The sequence below is a fragment of the Taeniopygia guttata genome, chromosome 24 (genome assembly GCF_048771995.1).
Source record: "Taeniopygia guttata chromosome 24, bTaeGut7.mat, whole genome shotgun sequence".
Taxonomy (NCBI): Eukaryota; Metazoa; Chordata; class Aves; order Passeriformes; family Estrildidae; genus Taeniopygia; species Taeniopygia guttata.
This window is the reverse complement of record NC_133049.1, coordinates 5041194-5060326: the sequence shown is the minus strand read 5'-3', so window position 1 is coordinate 5060326 and position 19133 is coordinate 5041194. Positions and strand designations below refer to the sequence as shown.

The window sequence follows — 19133 nt, the reverse complement described above, 5'->3', positions numbered from 1 at the left end:
CAGGACATTCTCTCACAAAGCTGCAGTGCCTCAAGTCTGGTTGTGAAAACTCACAGGAGTTTCTCTTTAAAATCAATTTCCTGCCCTGCTTTGCTTCCAGAGGGTTGATTCAGACCCCATGAGCCTCCCTGGAAATTCCCTGGATGAGAATTTCCCACTTTAGGCCCTTTTCTTATATTTTTGTGCCTTTTTGCTCTTCTCTTTGTGCTCAGGATGTTTACTGCTGCCTCAGAGTGCGATTTATATTCCCAAAATCAGGTGAGATGAGGAGCCTGGAGGGTTTTTACCTGCCTGCCCAGAGGGATGATGTTTGCTGGGATCCAGGGATGGTCCCACTGAGGCTTTGCATCCCAGCGTGATGGACAGATCACCACCTTCCTGCTCCATTTCTCTGGAAACTCCAGCTCTCAGAGAGTGTAATTCTGATTTTATGAACACAAAGCAGTTATTAAAGAAGATAAAAGAGAGATTGTGTTTCAAGCAGCAGGAACTAAAGCCCTCAGCTGTTTTTATCACATCTCCCCTGAATTTGCTCTCTCAGGATAGCAGGAATGAGAGGGAAGCTCCATTTAAATGCAGATTTCCAGTGCTGGCCAAGAGCAATAAATAGCCCTCTGCTACCCTGACCAGACAAACATTATCAAGCCTCTTTGTGAAGGAGATTTTATGTTTTCAGATCTTCTTTTTCCCTTGATGAGGTGCTCTTTCCTCGCAGAGTAATAGCATGTTGACGCCTTTTTATTTTATTTTTAAGCAGCACTTCAGAGATTATAATGGAAATACAATCCCACCTGTTTCTCCACTGGAGCTCCACTTGACAGCTCTGTAATGAGGAACTGTGCAAATTTCTTCTCCTTTACTCTACTGACAGCCTGGAGGGTTGATACCTTATTCAGCAGAGCAGAAAAGCCCAAAATAGGCAATTTTGGCAACATTTTTTAATCACCTGACCCTGCAGCCTCGTGGGTTTGGAGTTCAGGAGGATGGGGAGACGTGGAGATCCCTGGGGCGTCTCCTGATGTTCCTCAGCAGGGCACGGGTGTTTGAAGAATGAAATGTTTTCCTGGAGTTCTTTTGGGTTTCCTGGTTTGCAGAGGAAGGATTGGTCGGCTCCAGTGGCATCTTCTGGGCGACTGAACTGGGCTGCACTGGGATTCCAGCTGGGAATTTGATAAAGGGGGCACAGAGGGTTTGAGAACTAGGGAATTGTGGCTGTTGAGGCAGGATGGGAATGAAATGACTCCACTTCAGAAGGTGAGAGAGTAGAACTCTGATTTTATTCAAAATACACCACTCTTTTATACAGAGCTTCGTGCACACCAACTCCATTGGTCTTGAAGTGAAAACATTCCACACTATTGGTGTGCAGTGAATGACGTACAGTAGCAAAACTTAACTATAAACAATGTGAATAATAAGAGAGATAAAGAACTTATTTACATTCTTTTCTCAGGCTTCTGCCTGGTTAGAAATTTTCTGTTTTCTCTTTGACTGAACCTGAGACCTAGAGGGAATGGCGTGGCCAGCAGGAGCAGGGAAGTGAGGAGCCACCTGGAATTCTGTGTCCAGCTCTGGGCTCCTCGTGGAATCAGGGGCTGGAGAGGCTGAGGGAGCTGGGAAGGGGCTCAGCCTGGAGAAAAGGAGGCTCAGGGGGGACCTTGTGGCTCTGCACAGCTCCTGCCAGGAGGGGACAGCCGGGAACAGGGACAGGAGTGTCAGCGTTCAGGAACACACAGAATCACAGGATATGATTATCTGCAGGTGCTTTTATTGGGAGCTCTGGGAATCAGGGGTACAGACCCAAATCTGACTCTGACACGGCTTTCGAGCTGAACGTGTTTTATATTCTATCTTTATATAACTTACATATTAATTATTAAACTGATATTCTTCTATTGTATACAGTGACATGAGTTTCTCGTGATCTTTCTTAGGTCCCTGACCACAATTTCTCATGATTATTCTTATGATTAAACAGTAATTATATTTAATTACTAAATAACCATCACATCTAACAATTACATCATTTATCATGTACTTGCTACACAGGTGCAGTTCTAGCAAGTACAGGTTCTTCATGTGCTTAGGGTATTTATTTTTCCAGGGCCTACTAAGCTTAATTTTCCTTTTAACCCTAAATCCCCATGATTTTAAAACCCTTTTACTATCAGGAGGAGAGGGAACGGCCTCAGGCTGGGCCAGGGAGGCTCAGGGTGGAATCAGCAGGATTTCCTCATGGAAAGGGTTGTTAATTATTGGAAGGGGCTGCCCAGGGAGGTTTGGAGTGCCCAGTCCTGGAGGGAAGGACTGGAGGTGGCACTCAGAGCTCTGGTGGGGATCGGGCACAGTTTGGATTTAATAATCCCAGAGGTCTTTTCCAACCTCAGTGATTCAGTGGCTGTGTTTGCAGCATAAATCAGAAGAGGTTGTAGGTGTGATCTTAACCTGTCACTTGGGACATTTAGGAAATATTACAGGTACCTTTATGTGTTTTTCACTTGGAGGGACAGGTTATGAACAGTGAAATATCCTGTTTACCAAGCCAGTGCTGTGTTAAATCTACATTTTTCAAGAGATGCCTTGAGATGGAAATCGCGTTTCTGAGTATGACTTTCCATTTCAAAGGTATAAAAAGCAAACATTATCTGAGAAAATGTAAATAATAATAAAAAAAAAGCCTTGAACGGGGAAAGGTCAGCTGCACACAGTTTGTTGTGGCTGTGTGTAATCCTCGCAGTGGCATCTGTTCCCTGTTATTGTTATAAAAATGTGGCTTCACTGGATTTGGGATGAATCACGGGCTGGGGAGCGATGCTGGAGCTGGCTGGCAGTGGGCTCAGCCTGTCAGAGTGCATATGTTGGGAGCCTGGCTGGGGCAGGGAGCCTCAGGGCCATGGGGGATGTAGGATGGAGCCTTTTGGTCCCTCAGCCCTGCCTGCAGCCAGCTGGGCTGGTGAGGGCTGAATTCCAGCTCTGGCTGGGCGCTGGCTCAGATGGTGGCTGTGTCTCCTCCAGCCCTGCCTGCCCCGTGCTTCGGCACAGAGAGGCACAGCTGAGCTGAGTGGGGTGAGAAATGCATGGCCTTCCTCCCCCTGGAAGGTAGAGGCAGAGGGGCTGAGCATCTGCAGCCCCAGCTGGCTGTGCTCAGGGCTGGAAGGGCTGTGGCCACATGGTCCCATCCTGTGTGGGCTTGGGGAAGCCACGGGGAGCTCCTTGTGTGGCTCCTGGCTCAGCAGAGAGATCCAGTTCATCCTTGTGCAGCTCCTGCTTCAGCAGAGAGATCCAATTCCTCTTTTCCCAGCTCCTGCCTCAGCAGAGAGATCCAGTTCATCCTTGTGCAGCTCCTGCTTCAGCAGAGAGATCCAATTCCTCTTTACCCAGTTCCTGCCTCAGCAGAGAGCTCCAACTCATCCTTGTGCAGCTCCTAGCTCAGCAGAGAGATCCAATTCCTCTTTTCCCAGCTCCTAGCTCAGCAGAAGCACCAATTCCTCTTTTCCCAGCTCTTGTCTCAGCAGAGAGCACCAATTCCTCTTTTCCCAGCTCCTGCCTCAGCAGAGAGATCCAATTCCTCTTTTCCCAGTTCTGAGCTCAACAGAGAGCACCAATTCCTCTTTTCCCAGCTCTTGTCTCAGCAGAGAGCACCAATTCCTCTTTACCCAGTTCCTGCCTCAGCAGAGAGCTTCAACTCATCCTTGTGCAGCTCCTGCTTCAGCAGAGAGATCCAATTCCTCTTTTCCCAGCTCTTGTCTCAGCAGAGAGCACCAATTCCTCTTTTCCCAGCTCCTGCCTCAGCAGAGAGCACCAATTCCTCCTCACCCCCATCCCCGAGGGCTGACAAATCCCTGCAGGACAGTCACTAAAATCTGCTTTTCTCAGAAGGTGCCATCCCATCCCCTTGCATTTCTTTGGCTCCAAATTATACCTTTATTTTTCCTGCTTCTTGCTGTTAAATCATTAACTTTGAGTGTTGCCTTTGAGATGTGTTTCTGATGGAGATTTGCACTGGAAGTCACTTATTACTTGAACCTTGATTGATTATTACCCAGCTATTCCAAAGGGTTAAACTCTGGTTTGGTACTTCTGAAGCATGGATTTTGTGTTGATTGTATGGGAAATCAAAGTAAATGGAAGAAAAAGCTAATTATTCCGATACAAGGGATGTTTTTCCTGCCAGAATTGGAACATCCCATGGGAAGAGATGTTCTTCCTGAGAAAAGCTCAGCCCTGGCTGGCTTCACTCAGTGCCTGGGAATTCCTGAGCAGCCCTGAGCCAGGCACTGCAGATCCAGGTGCTCCTGGCTCCCTCTGCAATATTCTTCTCATCATTCATGGAGAAGCAGTCTAGACTGGTGACATTTATCACGATGGGGAAGATAGAAGTGATTTTTGAGGGCAACGAAGTTCAAAGACTTTGCTGTAAGTCTTCAGGATTAAAGATTTACTTGATGCATCTTCCCCTATTTAATAGACAGGAGGAGATGAAAGGGAATTTCTGTAAAGGTTTTCGTTCATACTTAATGATGCCACTATTAGATGAGCTTTGGCACAGTGTCCCGAGCCATGAAGCTTTAAAACCAACTTTTTTAAACATTAAATGACCTTTTTTCATCCTCCAGCTTTAATAAATAAAGATTAGTTCAGCCTCATTACCTCCCTAATCCTGGGAGCTGGTTTAATATTTAGTTAAAGTAACCAGTCTCCCAAAATGAGCACATTTTGCTGGTTTCCTAAATCCCACAGGGAGACTGGAAACTCTTCTGGAATTTGATCTGGGTTCTGAAACTGCTGCTGCCACTTCCAGCCTGGATCTAGCTCTCCATCTGAATTCCTTTCTTTCCAAAACCTGCACTTTCCCCTTCCTCTTGTATTTGCTCCCAAAATTCAAATTCAATCACAGCTGAGTAGGTAAAAGAGTTTGCTGTTGTTATTTTGGGTTTCGTTCCCTTTCCCTTTCCCTTTCCCACCTTCAGGAAAGTTTTCAAGATTCTCAAAAATGAAAATAGAAAATCCCATCCTGAAAAGAAATTTTAAAAAGCTGTGTGCAAACTTTTTTTGCTTAGCTGGCTCGAGGAAACTATTCAAAATGCTTTGGCTTTGACTATTTATATACTTAAAAATCATTTGACTGTATATTAGTGGATTTTGTTTGAAAGCTGCCAATTAGGAAAATACTTGAAAACATTCCCCAATTTAGTGATTTTGAAGCTTTAAATTAGAAACTAATGAATGTGAGAATGCTGATATCCACTCCCCCACTGCTGATCTTTAATTTCACAGAGTCAGCACCTGAGCAGGAGCTGAATTTGGTGATGTTCATCAGGCTCAGCACATGGATTTACCCTTCCCTGGCAGCAAGGCTGGAGGAAAAGTTTCTACAAGAACTTTCTCCTCTGCTTCTCTCCTGGAAAAGTGGAGTTTGTGGCAAATTGTTCTACCAGTTTTGTTCTAATTAAAAGAAATCATCATCCATATTACTATCCTAAAACCCCTGCTCCAGGCCTTGGAGGAAAGCACAACCCTTTTTGTTGCATAATGAGATTAAGATGAAGTCAATTTAACTCCCATAAAACTGGGAAAAGATAGGAAAAGAAGGAATTGTTGGGTATTATCAGGATATGAAGTCATTCAGGCTGTGTGGGAATCCAGGGCATCCCTCTGGCTGCCCTGGGACCCTGGCAGGGGTCAGGAACCCCCCTGGACAGAGCCCCCAGAGACACTGGCTGTGATCTCTGCCCATGGAAAAGAGTTTTCAATCTTACAGGATGAATTACAAGCTCTGAGTGTTTGATACGAGTAATAATTAAGTGTGGCACAGGTGCAAAAGTAAAATTTTAGGATTCTAGATGAGGGGTCCAAAGGGGACAAGATGGAGGAAATTGGGTGTGCCTTGTCCTTTTCCTCCTTCTTCATGCCCTCCATGTTTCACTGTGTGTTGGCATTTTTCTGTTGGTTCAGGCTGGGGACACACTGTCCAACGTAGGTGACAGATATTGGCACGTTATTGTAAATCCAGCACAGGTAGTTTGTGGTATTTAATGTTTGTACCATCCCACTGAGGGCAGAGCCCCACACGCTGCCCTGCAGGACAGAGCTGCGGCAGGGCAGCAGAACATGTTAGAGATAAACAGAATAAACAACCTTGAAACAGCACAGACCAATTATGGCTTCTGCTTTGGCAGCGGGGCTGACAGACAGAGACTTTCTACATCTCAGAATCATCAATACCTCAGTCTCCAACAAGGCTGGTGTGGAGCAGCTTTGGGGTTAGGACGGGGCTGGGACATGGAGATGCTCATGAGAGAAAAGATCCCACTGGGATGAGCAGGGCAAGGCTGGGAAAGAGCCCTGAGAGCTGGGGGTTGAAATCAGGCTGTGCTTTGAGTTTTGGGGCTGGGCCAAAGTCTTAGGGGTAGGAAAGATAAAGAAAAGGAGCCTGGGGTCCACACAGAGAGGTCTGGGCTGTGCTGGGAACTCCGTGGTGGCAGGGAAGGGTGATGGGAGCAGTGAGGACCTTGAGGCACAGCCCAGATCCTTCTGTGGGTCCTCAGTCCCACCTCCAACTCAACATCCCTGTGCTGCTCTGGCCCAGCCAGCTCTGCCTTCCAAACCTCTCTGTCCTTTGTGCCTTGCTCTTAGGCACATCACATACACTCAGGTATCTCCCTGATGGGCTTTCTTTCACTTCCCAGCTCATTTATGCTTTTCCTTATCAAAAAAAAAAAAACCAAAAAGAAACCCCAAATCCAAACCCACTGCAACATGAGGAGTTTCTTTCCTTCCCTTTTCCTTCTTTCCTTCCTACAGGACAGGGACAGGTTCCAAAGCTCCAGCAAGGCACCCTGGATGCTCCAAGGAGTTCCCTTTTTCCCTGTCACCAACCAGCAGAGCCCCACTAATCCCTGCTCTGCTCCCCTACACCTGATCCAGCGCCTGGAGCAGTCCTGAAGGGCACACCTCCCTGTGGAGGGGTGTTTTTTGGGGGAGGGAAGATGAGAATTGGCGCTTTTTTAATGCACAGAGCAGGCAGCAGAGCTTATCTGCCCCAGATAAAATGGAAAAGCTTAAATCTGGGGGGACCCCTCCTGTTAGCAAGGATAAACCCACTGGGGTGCCAGCTCCTCATGAAATTCTGGCCTGAATGCTCCACCCCTGAATCCTTTTCACCTTCCCTCCAGAAAACAAAGGTAATACCCCTCCCCACCTCCCTCTGCCTGCCACAGATCTGAGTGGGCAGCCCCAGGAGCTGAGTTCAAGAGTCAAGAGCGTTCTGTTTGAAAAAAATATTTGTCCCTCCCCACCCACAGCTGCCCACATGCTTCCTGAAATATTCCAGCTCCTCAGCATCCTATCAGTGCTCCCACAAAGGAACCATCCCGGGGTTTTTGGGGACGTTCTGCCTTTGTTAGGATGTGAGGCAGCGCCTGGGTCTGGGTTTTTTGGGGTTGGGCAGCTGGATGTGCCTCTCTGGGAGCAGCCAGCCTGTGTGGCAGTGGGTGCTGGGAGCCTGGCAGTGTGGGTGGCTGTGCTGTGGCATTCCAGCAGGTAAAACAGAGATTTCTCTGCAGAGATTTCACCACCCACCTGTCTGGCAGGACCTGGGGAGTGGGAGAAGCAGCGGGAAAGGCCACGTGTGGGAAGGGGGATGTGCCAGCTCTGGTGGTGACAGGAGCACAAACAGAGCTCCTGCAGGGATCAGGGAGTGTGGGTGGTGCCTTCAGAGGCTACCTGAAACAGAGGTTAGACAGAGGTAAAGGAGTAAAGCAGGGATTTATTAAAAGGCTTTCAAAGGATGCACCTTGGGCTGTACAGGATCCTGGCCCAGGCTCCACCCAAGATGGACCCCGAGTCATGAGTTTTCACATTTTTATAAGTTTTAGTCCATTTTCCCATTGGGTTAAATGTCAATTCCAGCTCCAGGTGCTGCAGTCCCACCCTCCCAGGTTGCTCCCCTCCATTCCCTGCTGTTTGCATTTTTGGGGCTGAAGCTGCAGTGGTGTCCTTGGTTCTGGGCTGGAAAAGGATTGTTCTGAGTGCCTGAGCTGTGAGCAGAGCTGCTGGCACTTTATCTGGAGTTCAGAGTTATAAATGCAGCACAGAAGGTGGGAAATACGAAAGCTCAAACTTGAGGCATCACGGGGAGGGGAGGGGAGTGGAGGTGCCAAACCTAACCCGTGCCAACACCTTTTTCCCCACAGCTGCCATCCTGGATGACCCCATGGAGTGCAGCAGAGGGGAGAGGCTCTCCATCACCCTGGCCAAGAACCGCATCAACCGCGCGCCCGAGCGGGCGGGCAAGGCCAGGGTGGAGGTGGACATCTTCGAGCTGCTGCGGGACAGCGAGTACGAGACAGCAGAGACCAGTGAGTACCACCCAGAGATGCTGGGGCAGAGCTGGGCAGAGCTAGAGAATAAAGCAGGGAGTTATTAAAAGGATCTCCTCCATGGCTCCACCTTGGGCAGCACCAGAGCCCAGCCAGGGCTGCACACAAGATGAACCAAAATGGTCCAAAACTGAGCCCAAGATGAACCAAAATGGCCACAAAATGGTCCCAAAATGGTCCCAAAATGGTCCCAAAATGCACGAGCGCTCCCGGGGGGTCTCCCTGGGATCAGTTCTGCTCCATTGGCACCTTGGAGTTCATTGTCCCATTCCAGCTTTAGCCCAGGCAGTCCCATCCTGCTTGTTTTTCTCTCTCCAGCCCACGCTGTTTGTTCTTTGGGCTGAGATTTGGTGTGGTTATTCTCAGTTCAGTCAGAGAGAAAAGGAGAGATTTTTGCCAGGCTAAGCCCGAGAGGAATGTAAACCATCTATTATCTCCCTTTTTGTTCATATGGTTTATAGATATGTTCTACCACCGTGTGCTATTCATAGTGCACCAATGGTGTGAAATGTTTACCAATCATATTTCACCTCAGCGATCCTGGTTATAAAAGAGGAACGCTAGTTGTTAATAAAGTTTTTATTCTTTGCCCCCTGATCTTGGAGTCTAATTATTCCCGTCCCTGCCTCAACAGCAACAATTTGGATCATTTGTCCTTGGTGCCCAGCTGGAGCAGGAATTGTTTTGTCTCCCTGCTCTGTGCAGAGAGCTCAGCATCCCCTCATGTGAATCCCACACACTAAACCAGCGTGGAATCTGAAAAATAGAAAAGCTAAACCTGAGGCATCACCAGAGAGCCCAACTCTCCTCCCAAGAGGCATGTGGCACTCTGAACTTATGATTTTGTGGCATCAAAGGGGAGCAGAGAGAAAAAACTGATCTCTGCTCCTTGCACAGAGCAGTTTTCATTCAAATGAATGAAATGTGCTGGTGCGAGCTCAGGCGTGGACTGAGAGAATCCCCCAGTAAGCTTTGCCACCCCTCAGTGGCTTGGGACAAATAATTTCCTTTAATCTGCCTGTCAATAAACAGGAGTAATGCTGATTCTTTGTCAAGAGCTTAACGGTGAGCAAACAAGGACTCTCGGGCAAGTTGGGCGCAATTAAGTTGTTTTTAAAACCCACTGGAATCCTGCGTGTCCACAAACATGACAGCTCTTCCTGGAGCTTGAGATTGGCAGCAGGTTTATTTACACCAAGTGAAGTTTCTCAAGTGATGTTTGAAATCATGAGGATGAAGAAGAGCTGATTCCCAAAGAGCAGCAGGTTTCCCATGTCACTCTCAAGTCCCTGAGTGAAGCTGTTCTTTATTAGGGTTGTTCCTCTGGATGCCCAATATGCCAGTTCTGTGCTGGTGAATAAAAAATAAATTGATGGCCACTGTCCCACAGTTTGAAAGGAACTCTAAAGATCTGTGGTATTTTTTTTTCCTGCAAGAGGGAAAACCCTTTGGAATAGGAAATCCTCCTTTTAAAATCATTTTTAAACTGACCTTTAGAGTTCAAGGGAGGGCTATAATTTTTTATTACCAGTTGACTCAAGAAAGCTGGAGGAATCATTTTAAATAATATGGATTTCAGACTTGTTTCCTAACGATTCTGCATTCCATGGCTGTGTGATCTGCAGGCTAGCCCCAAAAAAGTGTGGCAGAGTGTTGTGCTTTGGGGCAGGCTGGTTTTTCCTGGCGTTTTGGTGGCTTTTCTGCCCAGCAGTGCTCAGGGATCTCCAGGTGAGCTGGCAGAGCAGCTCCGTGGGGCTGTGGGATCAGCACATCGCTCCTTCATTTCCTGCAGGAGCGTTTGCACTATTTATAGAAGTGTGCAGTTAATAAAGAGATCTCAGCAGGAACCTGGGCTCTATTTATAGAGCCCGTCAGACAGCCCAGACTGAGCCCAGCTCAGGGACCTGCACCCAGCACTTCTCCCCTGCTCTGGATCCTTCAATTTTTAATTATTTTCCTGCTCTTCCCCATCTCTGTTGTCCACTCTTACCCCCAAAACTGGCACAGCGTTAAGGCAGATTGTATGGGAAATCTGAGGAAATGGAATAAAAGCTAATTATTCTGATATAAGGGATGTTTTTCCTGTCAGAACTGGAACATCCCATGGGAGGAGATGTTCTTCCTGGCCTTAATTGATCTGGCCAGACCAATTAAGATCCAATTTATCTGGTCAGACCTTGCAGAAAGGATGGGAATTGCCATGGAATCCCAGAATCCCAGACTGGAGTGAGTTGGGAAGGATCTTAAAGCTCATCCAGCTCCACTCCAAGTTGTCCTTGGACACTTCCAGGGATCCAAGGGCAGCCACAGCTTCTCTGGGCATCCAAAAGTGGCATTTTTACCCAATTTTTGTTCCTTCCTCATAAATACCCTGCTTGCAGCAGCATTTTTGCCTGTAACTTTGTTTGGGAACAGACCTGATTGCAGTGACCCCAAAACTGTGGTAAGGATCGTCAGAGGGATTTCTGCCTCGTTTTCAGCCTGTGACACTGCTCAGGAATTCTTCTCTTGGAAGGTTTCTCCAATTGGAATATTAATTGGCTGAGAATGAAATATTATGCAAAAAATTGTTGGTTTCAGCAAATGTTGTGTTTGCAGAGAAATTGGAAACAGGGCAAGTGAGGAAGAGGCATCTCCCATTTCCAGTTTTCACCTTGGGGTGATTTTATTTGTTTTCTTTACTTGGATTTTTCGAGTAGAAATTGGAGCAAATTGACTTGATTTTGGTGAATTTTTCAGTGTGTTATTTGCCTTTTCTTCAGAGGGAAAAAATGTCTGGAAGCTTTTCTTAGAAAAGGAATAATCTGGATTCTGTATAGCTCTGCTATTAATGTCACTGATGTTATTCTTGATTTATCCTGGTGGCAGAGGAAAATCAGATCCTCGAACTTAAATTTCAAGGCTTTCATGGCTTTCAAATGCTTCAATACGTTGCTGGTTTTTGTTATGACACACAATATTAATAAAAACTGTTGAGATGTTTTAACCTGTGACTGGAAAGCTGTTTACAGCTGTTTAATACTGTTCTCACATTTCACACTCTTTGATTCACTCTTAAATATCACAGCTCCATGCCTAGCTGACAGATCTGGGAGTGCTGGGATTACACCACGTACTCCATACAAAGGAAAAGGAAGAATTTTGGGGAGTGAGGGTTTTTATGTGGGGAGTCAGGGTTATTCTTTTGTTTAATTTAATTTATTTTATTTTATTTTACTTTACTTTTTTTTTTTTTTTACTTTTTTATTATTATTTTCAATTTTTTTTTCATTTTTTTTTTTTTTCTGGAGCTGTTTTTCTCCCATTTCCCCTTCTGACTGACTCGGGTGTTTTAATGTAAGAGAGCCCCAAAATCAGAGCTGCTCCAGCAGTTAAAATCCCAGTCAATCCATCACATTCATGCCTGATTTGCTATTCCAGCTTTAGATATGAATGAACATAAACTTTGGCACTTCCTGTGTGATTTTAAGGAGGTTTCAGTGAGAAGTTGTGAGCAGAGCCTTATATATATATATATTTTTTTTTTTTGCTGTTTCAAGGAAAACCTGTTCTCCCTCTGTGTTTGATGTCCCAGCTCCTTTTGTGCAGCTCCAAAATGACTTGTTTAATCATGTCTTTATCTAAACCACCTCGTTCCTTTTGATGTCTGGGCAGGACAGATTTCCCTACTTGTCCCCCTGTCCCCTCTGGCCTGCTCAGCCTTTTAAGCTCCTCTTTGTTGTGAATCCAAACATGCCCGAGCAGGTCAGGCAGCAGCTGGAGAATTGGAGATTTTGATTTATCCACACGGATATTTCAAAGTCCCCTTCCAAAGGCTCCTTTCAGTGCTGTTGGCTCCAACGCCTTGTTTTGACCTGTCCCACTGTTCTGGGGCATTTCAGCCTGCTCGGGTTTTTAGGGAATCATGGAATGGTTGGGGTTGGAAGGGACCTTAAGGATCATTTTGTTCCACGCCTTGCCATGTACAGGTGTGGGAATCCAGAGCTTCCCTCTGGCTGCCCTGGGACCCTGGCAGGGATCAGAACCCCCCTGGACAGAGCCCCCAGAGACACTGGCTGTGATCTCTGCCCATGGAAAAGAGTTTTCAATCTTACAGGATCAATTACCAGCTCTGAGTCTTTGATATAAGTAATAAGTGTGGCACGGGTGCAAAAGTAAAATTTTAGGATTCTAGATGAGGGGTCCAAAGGGGACAAGATGGAGGAAATTGGGTGTGCCTTGTCCTTTTTCTCCTTCTTCATGCCCTCCATGTTTCACTGTGGTGTTGGCATTTTTCTGTTGGTTCAGGCTGGGGACACACTGTCCAACGTAGGTGACAGATATTGGCACGTTATTGTAAATATAGCACAGGTAGTTTGTGGTATTTAATGTTTGTACCATCCCACTGAGGGCAGAGCCCCACACGCTGCCCTGCAGGACAGAGCTGCGGCAGGGCAGCAGAACATGTTAGAGATAAACAGAATAAACAACCCTGAAACCAGCACAGACCAATTATGGCTTCTGCTTTGGCAGCGGGGCTGACAGACAGAGACTTTCTACAGTCTTGGGATCATCAATACCTCAGATTCTGACATGCAAGGTCGTTTTCCACTATCCCAGCTTGCTCCAAGCCCTGTCCAACCCGGCCTTGGACACTTCCAGGGCATCCCCAGCCTCTCCAGATCTCTCTGGTGGCAGGTTCCTGTCAGGAAGCACAAGGGATGCTTCAGGAGCGTCTTAAACCCCCTTTTCTTTATGCACTTGGTGTTTTCTCTCTGAGAATCCCATCACCAGTCCCTGTCTCTGGAGATTTCGGGTGTATTTTTCAATCAGCAAGCTCCTGAGGTGTTCCCACACTTTCCCTGCTGGTTTATTTTGAATTATAACCAGGAATCTTCTTTACATTCTGTTTGAAACCCTGCTCAGGTATCTGTGTGCTCTGAAGGAGATGATTCTGCCCCGGGGGTGGATTCTCTCTCTGGAGGGAGCTTTCAGCCCTGCTTTGAAGAGGGGAGGATTCATAGAAATGTTTTCCAGGTGCTCTGGGATCTCAGGGAGTGAAAGACACTCTGACCATGTCTGAGGGGATGTGCATACATTTATCATCAAGAGCTACTCATTTGTTGTGCTTTTTCATGTTCAAAAATAAGTTTGCAGTTCTGCCTTCCATTAAAAAATATCTTGCTGGGTCACAAGTGTCCAAACCTGGGCTTAATTCCCAAATTCACTCATGGAAATGGTTGGACACTGCTCTGCTGTACAAAAGGAGGGTCCCTGTGCCCTGATCCAGGATGGTCAGTGGTGCCCATGCTGAAGAGGTTCTCGAGGTGATGCCACCTCAATGTCCAGCACTCTTGAGACCCTGAATTCTAGAATTCTAGAATTCCTTTGAATTCTAAACAACATCAAAACTGGGAGAGAAACTCGGAGTTGCTGGAGCCTGCAGCACTCACAAAGGGCCCTGCACAGCCCACAGCTTTTGTGGTGCCCAGCTGTTGGGGTATGCAGGGATTTGAGTGGCAGGGGGGCTGTAATTATCCATAGTTATGTTCCCTGGGATTATTGGGTGGATTTTGGATACAGGAGCGACATTTCCTCTTCCTGCAAGTGCTTGTGTGGATGCTCATGGCAGCAGCAAGGTCGAGCCTTTTCTCCCTGTGGAGACCTGACAGCATCAAGCAACGCTCTGAAATAGGAAGTGTACTTGGATTACAAGAGAAGCTCTCCAAATGTGGTCAAAACCTTTGCCTCAGGCACCTCCACTTTGTTTCCATTCATTTTCCTTCATTTTTGTGGATGTTTCCCCCTGGTAGTGGTAAGCCAGATCTTTTTCTTCCTCCAGTTGTTGCAACTCTGTTGCTATGGCTACTTAACTCACTTTTTGTTCCTGCTAGCAGGCATGAGAAGAAAACCACTCACCAAACTTTCCCTTGCACAGCACAAGGAGATTTTCCCAGGAATTTTGTCCTGGTGACCTGTGAATCAGCTCCTTCCTGGTGGATGCTGGATGGCAGAGCTGAGAGGGACTGATGGGTGCTGCTGAGACAGCAGGCGAGGCTTTCAGGCTGCTGCTCTTTATTTAAAAGGATCTTCTGGGGAGGTTTAAGTGCCTGTAAATTTTTTAAGCACGGAGGAACAGCAACTCCAGGATTCCTTTGAAGATGCTGCAGAAAAATATCCCTCGTTTCGTAGGAGATTGAGTTGTTGGAGGGCGAGGGAGCTGAGGAGGAAGGAAAGCCCAAGAGGAGATGTTTGCATTTCATGAGCACTTTCTGTAAGAAGCTGGAGCAATCAGCAGGGACTGGGGAGGATAAGGAGTTTTTCCTTCAAAAGAGAAGCAAAACCAATTCCCCAAAGTGACAAATTAAATGAGATTTGGGCCTCACATTCCAGTCGTGAGGCTGTGGAGGAATCTAAGGCCAGAGATCACAGAATGGTTTGGATTGGCAGGAACCTTCGAGATCATCTTGTTCCACCTCCTGCCATGGGCAGGGCCAACTTCCAGGGTGCTCCAAGCTTTGGGCACTTCCAGGGATCCAGGGGCAGCCACAGCTTCTCTGGGAAAACTTGAAACTGTAGATGTTCACTTCCCAAACCCCACAGTCAACCCCAAACTTGCTGTTCTAAAACCACCCCAAGCACAGTGAGCTTTTATTCCACTGCCAGCCTTGATTTAAAGACTCGAAGTCACTAAAACCCCTGCTCTCATCTGTAGCTCAGCAGTTTTGATGAATTCACTTTACTACCAAAAAGAACCCTGTTCAGATTTGAATTTTTCCAGCTCAAATAACTCTTCACAAGCCTCCCAAGAGCTGCTCAGAGGTGCAAGAGGCAGGTTTGATAGTGACAAAAGCTGAAATCTCAGCTTTGGGATGCAGTGGTTTGGTTTGCACACACAGAAATGTTGTTAGTTTGCCCTGGCCAGAACTCATAAGAGTTTTGGTGCCTCTTTTCTCCCTTTTGGTGCCTCCTTCCTCCCCTTCAGGATCCAGTTTCTTCAGAAAGATTCCATTGAGCAAATATGGCTTTGTCTGGGGAAAAAGCTGAGTGTGTGAGGATGCTGAGTCAGGTCAGCTCTCAGGAGCTCAGGGACTGAGGCGTGAGGGGCTCTCAGCTCCTGTTCAGGAGGATTTTCCTGCTCTGCAGGAAATGTTCTGAGCCATGCAGGGGATGGGGATGGAGCAGGGAGGTGACACCAGCTGGGCTGCTGCTGGTAGTGAAATTCAGCTGGATTTGTGCAGTGAATTAAACAGACCAAAAAGAGGGTTGCAGTTTAACCTGGGAAGAGATTTAACTTCAGTTTGTCAAGTGTTTTTTATGGTTCTGCTAACCTTGGTGGCAGGGAGCCAGAAGGTTTAACTACTGCCAGGGAGAAAACAACACAAAACAAATGAAAACCAGCAGTGAAATCCTTGTTTTTACCACTGAACTCTGCAGAGATGAGGGGAGAAATTCTTACAAGTCTGTTTGATGCTTTGAAGCTGGGTCACTGCTGTGTGTAGCATCTTCATAAAGTTTAGTTCATGTTTCTCTCCTGGGGACAGAAAGGGGTCAGAGATGAAGATTCTGGGGTTTTGGGAGAGTTTAGGTGAGGTTTTAAAGGGCTGGGGGAAGATGGAGAGTGACACAGGCAGGGTGACAATGCTTCAGGGGGAATAAAGGGATTTTGGGGGTGGAAATGGCAGAAAGGGTGTTGAGGCCATGTCCTTACTGAGGTGCAGCAGGCACTGTGAGCACGACTGTCTGCTGGAATTTTGGGATGAATCCTGACCTCTTTCCCTCTCTCTGCTGCCCACAGTGTGCCAGATTCTCCCCAAAGGCGTGGTGGGAGTTCTGGGACCCTCCTCCAGCCCAGCCTCCAGCTCGATTATCAGCAACATCTGCGGGGAGAAGGAGGTAAGTGAAGCTCCTTTGTGATGCTCAGAGTGTGCAGCATGGTTGATCACCCTCCTCCTAATGCACAGACCTTCGAAATGTCTCCCTTTTCCCTCTGCTCCCTCTTTCTGCCTTCCTTTTCCTCTCTGCACCCCCTTTTGCTCCAACTCCCCTCACATTCACCAGCCCAGCCACGTCCCCGCTGACTGAGGGCTGCAAAGCCCAAACTTGCCCTGATGGATGCAAACCCAAAGCTCCTGCTGTGGCTTTGTGCACATTCTCGGGGAGCTTTGTGTTTACTGCTGTTCCATCCAGTTCGACCCCTTTTTTTATCTGTGTCCAGGCTCTGTGCTGGATTTAATATTTTATAAGCCTCGAACCGTGCTGCACGGATCTGGCTCTGCACTCCGGAGAAGAAATTGAGTTCTCTTCTCACAGTTCATCCCTTTAAAGGCAGATAACATCTCTCAGCCATTTAGTGGCTTTCTCTGGAGCCCAGCCATGGAGGAGAGGAGGCTGGGACTGAGCACTGTAAATAATTTGCATTCACAAGCGAGTCCTGGTCCTTGTTCCTGGGGTGTGGAAGAGATGGAAGGGATCTTCCAGACCTGATGCACGGGGCTGCAGCAGGAGGGGTCTCCTGGGGGTGTTTTGTAGCATTTTCTCTTGCTAAATGCCCTGGACATGTGCTGCATCCAAAGAAAGGCAACTCTGCAAGTGTTTTTCCTCTGAAATTCATGATAATTCCGAGCCTCTGATCTGAGGCTGCTGATTTATTTTTTTTCTTCAGAAAAAAATAAATCTTTTCTTCAGAAAGGAGAGGTGAGCGCTGGTGCCCTCCTGAGGTGTTTGGTTCTCTCGGCTGCCCTCCACATGATGGAAACCTGCAGGAACTCCGTGGGATTTACATCCCAGGAGGATCAGCTGGGACTCAGAGCCCAGCCAGAGCCCTCTGTGCCTGCAGCCACCCCTCAGGGACAGAGAGCAGTGTCCCCAGGCAACCACCGAGCACCAGCTGGAGTGATTGATGCTCTGGGGGATGAACCTGCCCTGTGTTCCTCAGTCCCTTTCCCCCATCCAGAAATGGGAATTGCACTGGGGCAATGTGGCATTCACATTCTCTGGACTGAGAGACTTAAACTGTCTCTCAGGAGAAGCACAGAGAGAAGAAGAGGAAACAATCTTTATCTCTGCTCCTTGGTTTTCCCCATGTGGAATGTGGTGTGGAGATTGTTCACCTGGGTTGGATTCTGGGGAAGGTTGTTTGGGGTCAGTGGGATCCAGCTGTGGCTCGGGCTCTCAGCAGAGTCACGAGTTTGAGTTAGATAAGTAAGAAATAAATATATAGAATAAAATAGTATCACTTTAAATAGTATATTAATGTAATATAGTGTAGTTTTAATAAAGCTATCCTTCAGCCTTCTGGTCTGGAGCAGACATCAGCATTTCTTCCCTGAGGGGAGGTGCCTTTTCTTCCAACAGGGCAGAGCTCTTGGACAGGAGAGAAGGTTCCTGGGGTGAGGGCAGGGGGTGACCAGGGCTGTGCTCAGCCCTGGCAGCTGCTGTGCTGCTGGATTCCTCCCCCGTGTCTGCACCCCTGCCCGAGTCCCAGGCTGGGTCTGGATCGCTCCCAGCAGGGATCAGGGTGCTGCCAGGAGCTGCCCTGTCTGCTCTGGTTACAGGAACCCACCTCTGGATCAAGGCAGAGAGCAGCTTATTGCTCCTTAAGTTCCCCTCTGCTAACCAGCAGCTCCTGCTGCCAATGAAGCAGCCTCCAGGAGCTGCTAACAGGCTCTCCCAGGAGGAGAGAGGTGGGAGGCAGGGGCTGATGGCTTCGGAAGGACCAATAATGGAGGGAGAGAGGACCTGACACGCTGCTAACAAAGCTGTGGCAGATGTTTCCCTTTCTCCGACTTCTGCTTGTTCCAAAAGAGGCAGAAGGAAAACAAGATTGCCTCTCTCTGTCTGGCTGAGCCCGCAGTGTCTGGGCTCTGTCTGTGTGTCTGTTCCATCCCTGCTCTGCAGGATGTGCAGCAGAGCTTCCTCAGAGCCAGCCCTGCGGCTTCCCAGCTCCCGAAATTCCCCGTGGAGCAGCATCCCGCTCCAGCTGCTGCTCCTGCATCAGTGACAAGCCCAGCACTGCTGCTTCCAGCCCTGTCTGGCCTCCTGTTGATCAGAAATGCCCAAAGCTTCTGGCTGCTGCAGCTGCTCTTCCTCTGCCCAGCCTCTCCAGCGCGGGGTCATCTTGTTCTTGCCTTCATCTCTGCTAATTAATGACCTGGTGGCGCCTCTATCCAGCAGGCAGGGCTGGACTCACAGCCCTGGATGATCCCTGTGTCCTGCACAGCATCCTTCCCAAACGAAGGCTGGGCCCAGCTACAATTAGTGCCCCAGCTAATTAGGTTGGACTCACATGGAAGGTTTCCTGTGCTGTAATCACAGTCCCCGATGCTTTTCTCTGAGTGGCTCAGCAAGACTTTTCCTGCTCCGCTCCTTCCCGTGGCTTTTCGTTGCTGTGATAATTATTTTTCTCTGCTGCTGCACGAGTCCCACCCTCCCCTCTTGACTCCAGTGCTGCTTCTGCAGTTTTATTGGGATATTCCACTTTCTGCCTGCTGTGTGTTTCACACCACAGGCCCTTTATCGCAGATTTACTTGTTTTTATTTCTACTTCCTCTTTAATTATATTTTCTTCCCTCCTCCCCACGCTCAGGTTCCTCACTTCAAAGTGGCTCCGGAGGAGTTCCTGAAGCTGCAGCTCCAGAGGTTCACCACCCTCAACCTCCACCCCAGCAACACCGACATCAGCGTGGCCGTGGCAGGAATCCTCAATTTCTTCAACTGCACCACTGCCTGCCTCATCTGTGCCAAAGCTGAATGTAAGTCTTGGCCAGGCCC

The 19133-nt window shown here is 47.8% G+C and overlaps 1 protein-coding gene across 4 annotated transcripts in view; it reads left to right on the top strand.

Moving 5' to 3' along the window:
• Nucleotides 1-19133, top strand: part of GRIK4 (glutamate ionotropic receptor kainate type subunit 4) — a 206139-nt gene that overhangs the window by 122812 nt on the left and 64194 nt on the right. For all 4 annotated transcript variants that reach the window (XR_012051889.1, XM_072918291.1, XM_072918292.1 and 1 more), the window contains exons 3-5: nt 8196-8360; nt 16159-16256; nt 18949-19114. Coding sequence is in view for 3 of the 4 variants with exons in the window: in XM_072918291.1 (XP_072774392.1) it covers nt 8196-8360; nt 16159-16256; nt 18949-19114 (429 nt within the window). In the remaining variant the exon portion in view is untranslated. The remainder of the gene's footprint in view (nt 1-8195; nt 8361-16158; nt 16257-18948; nt 19115-19133) is intronic.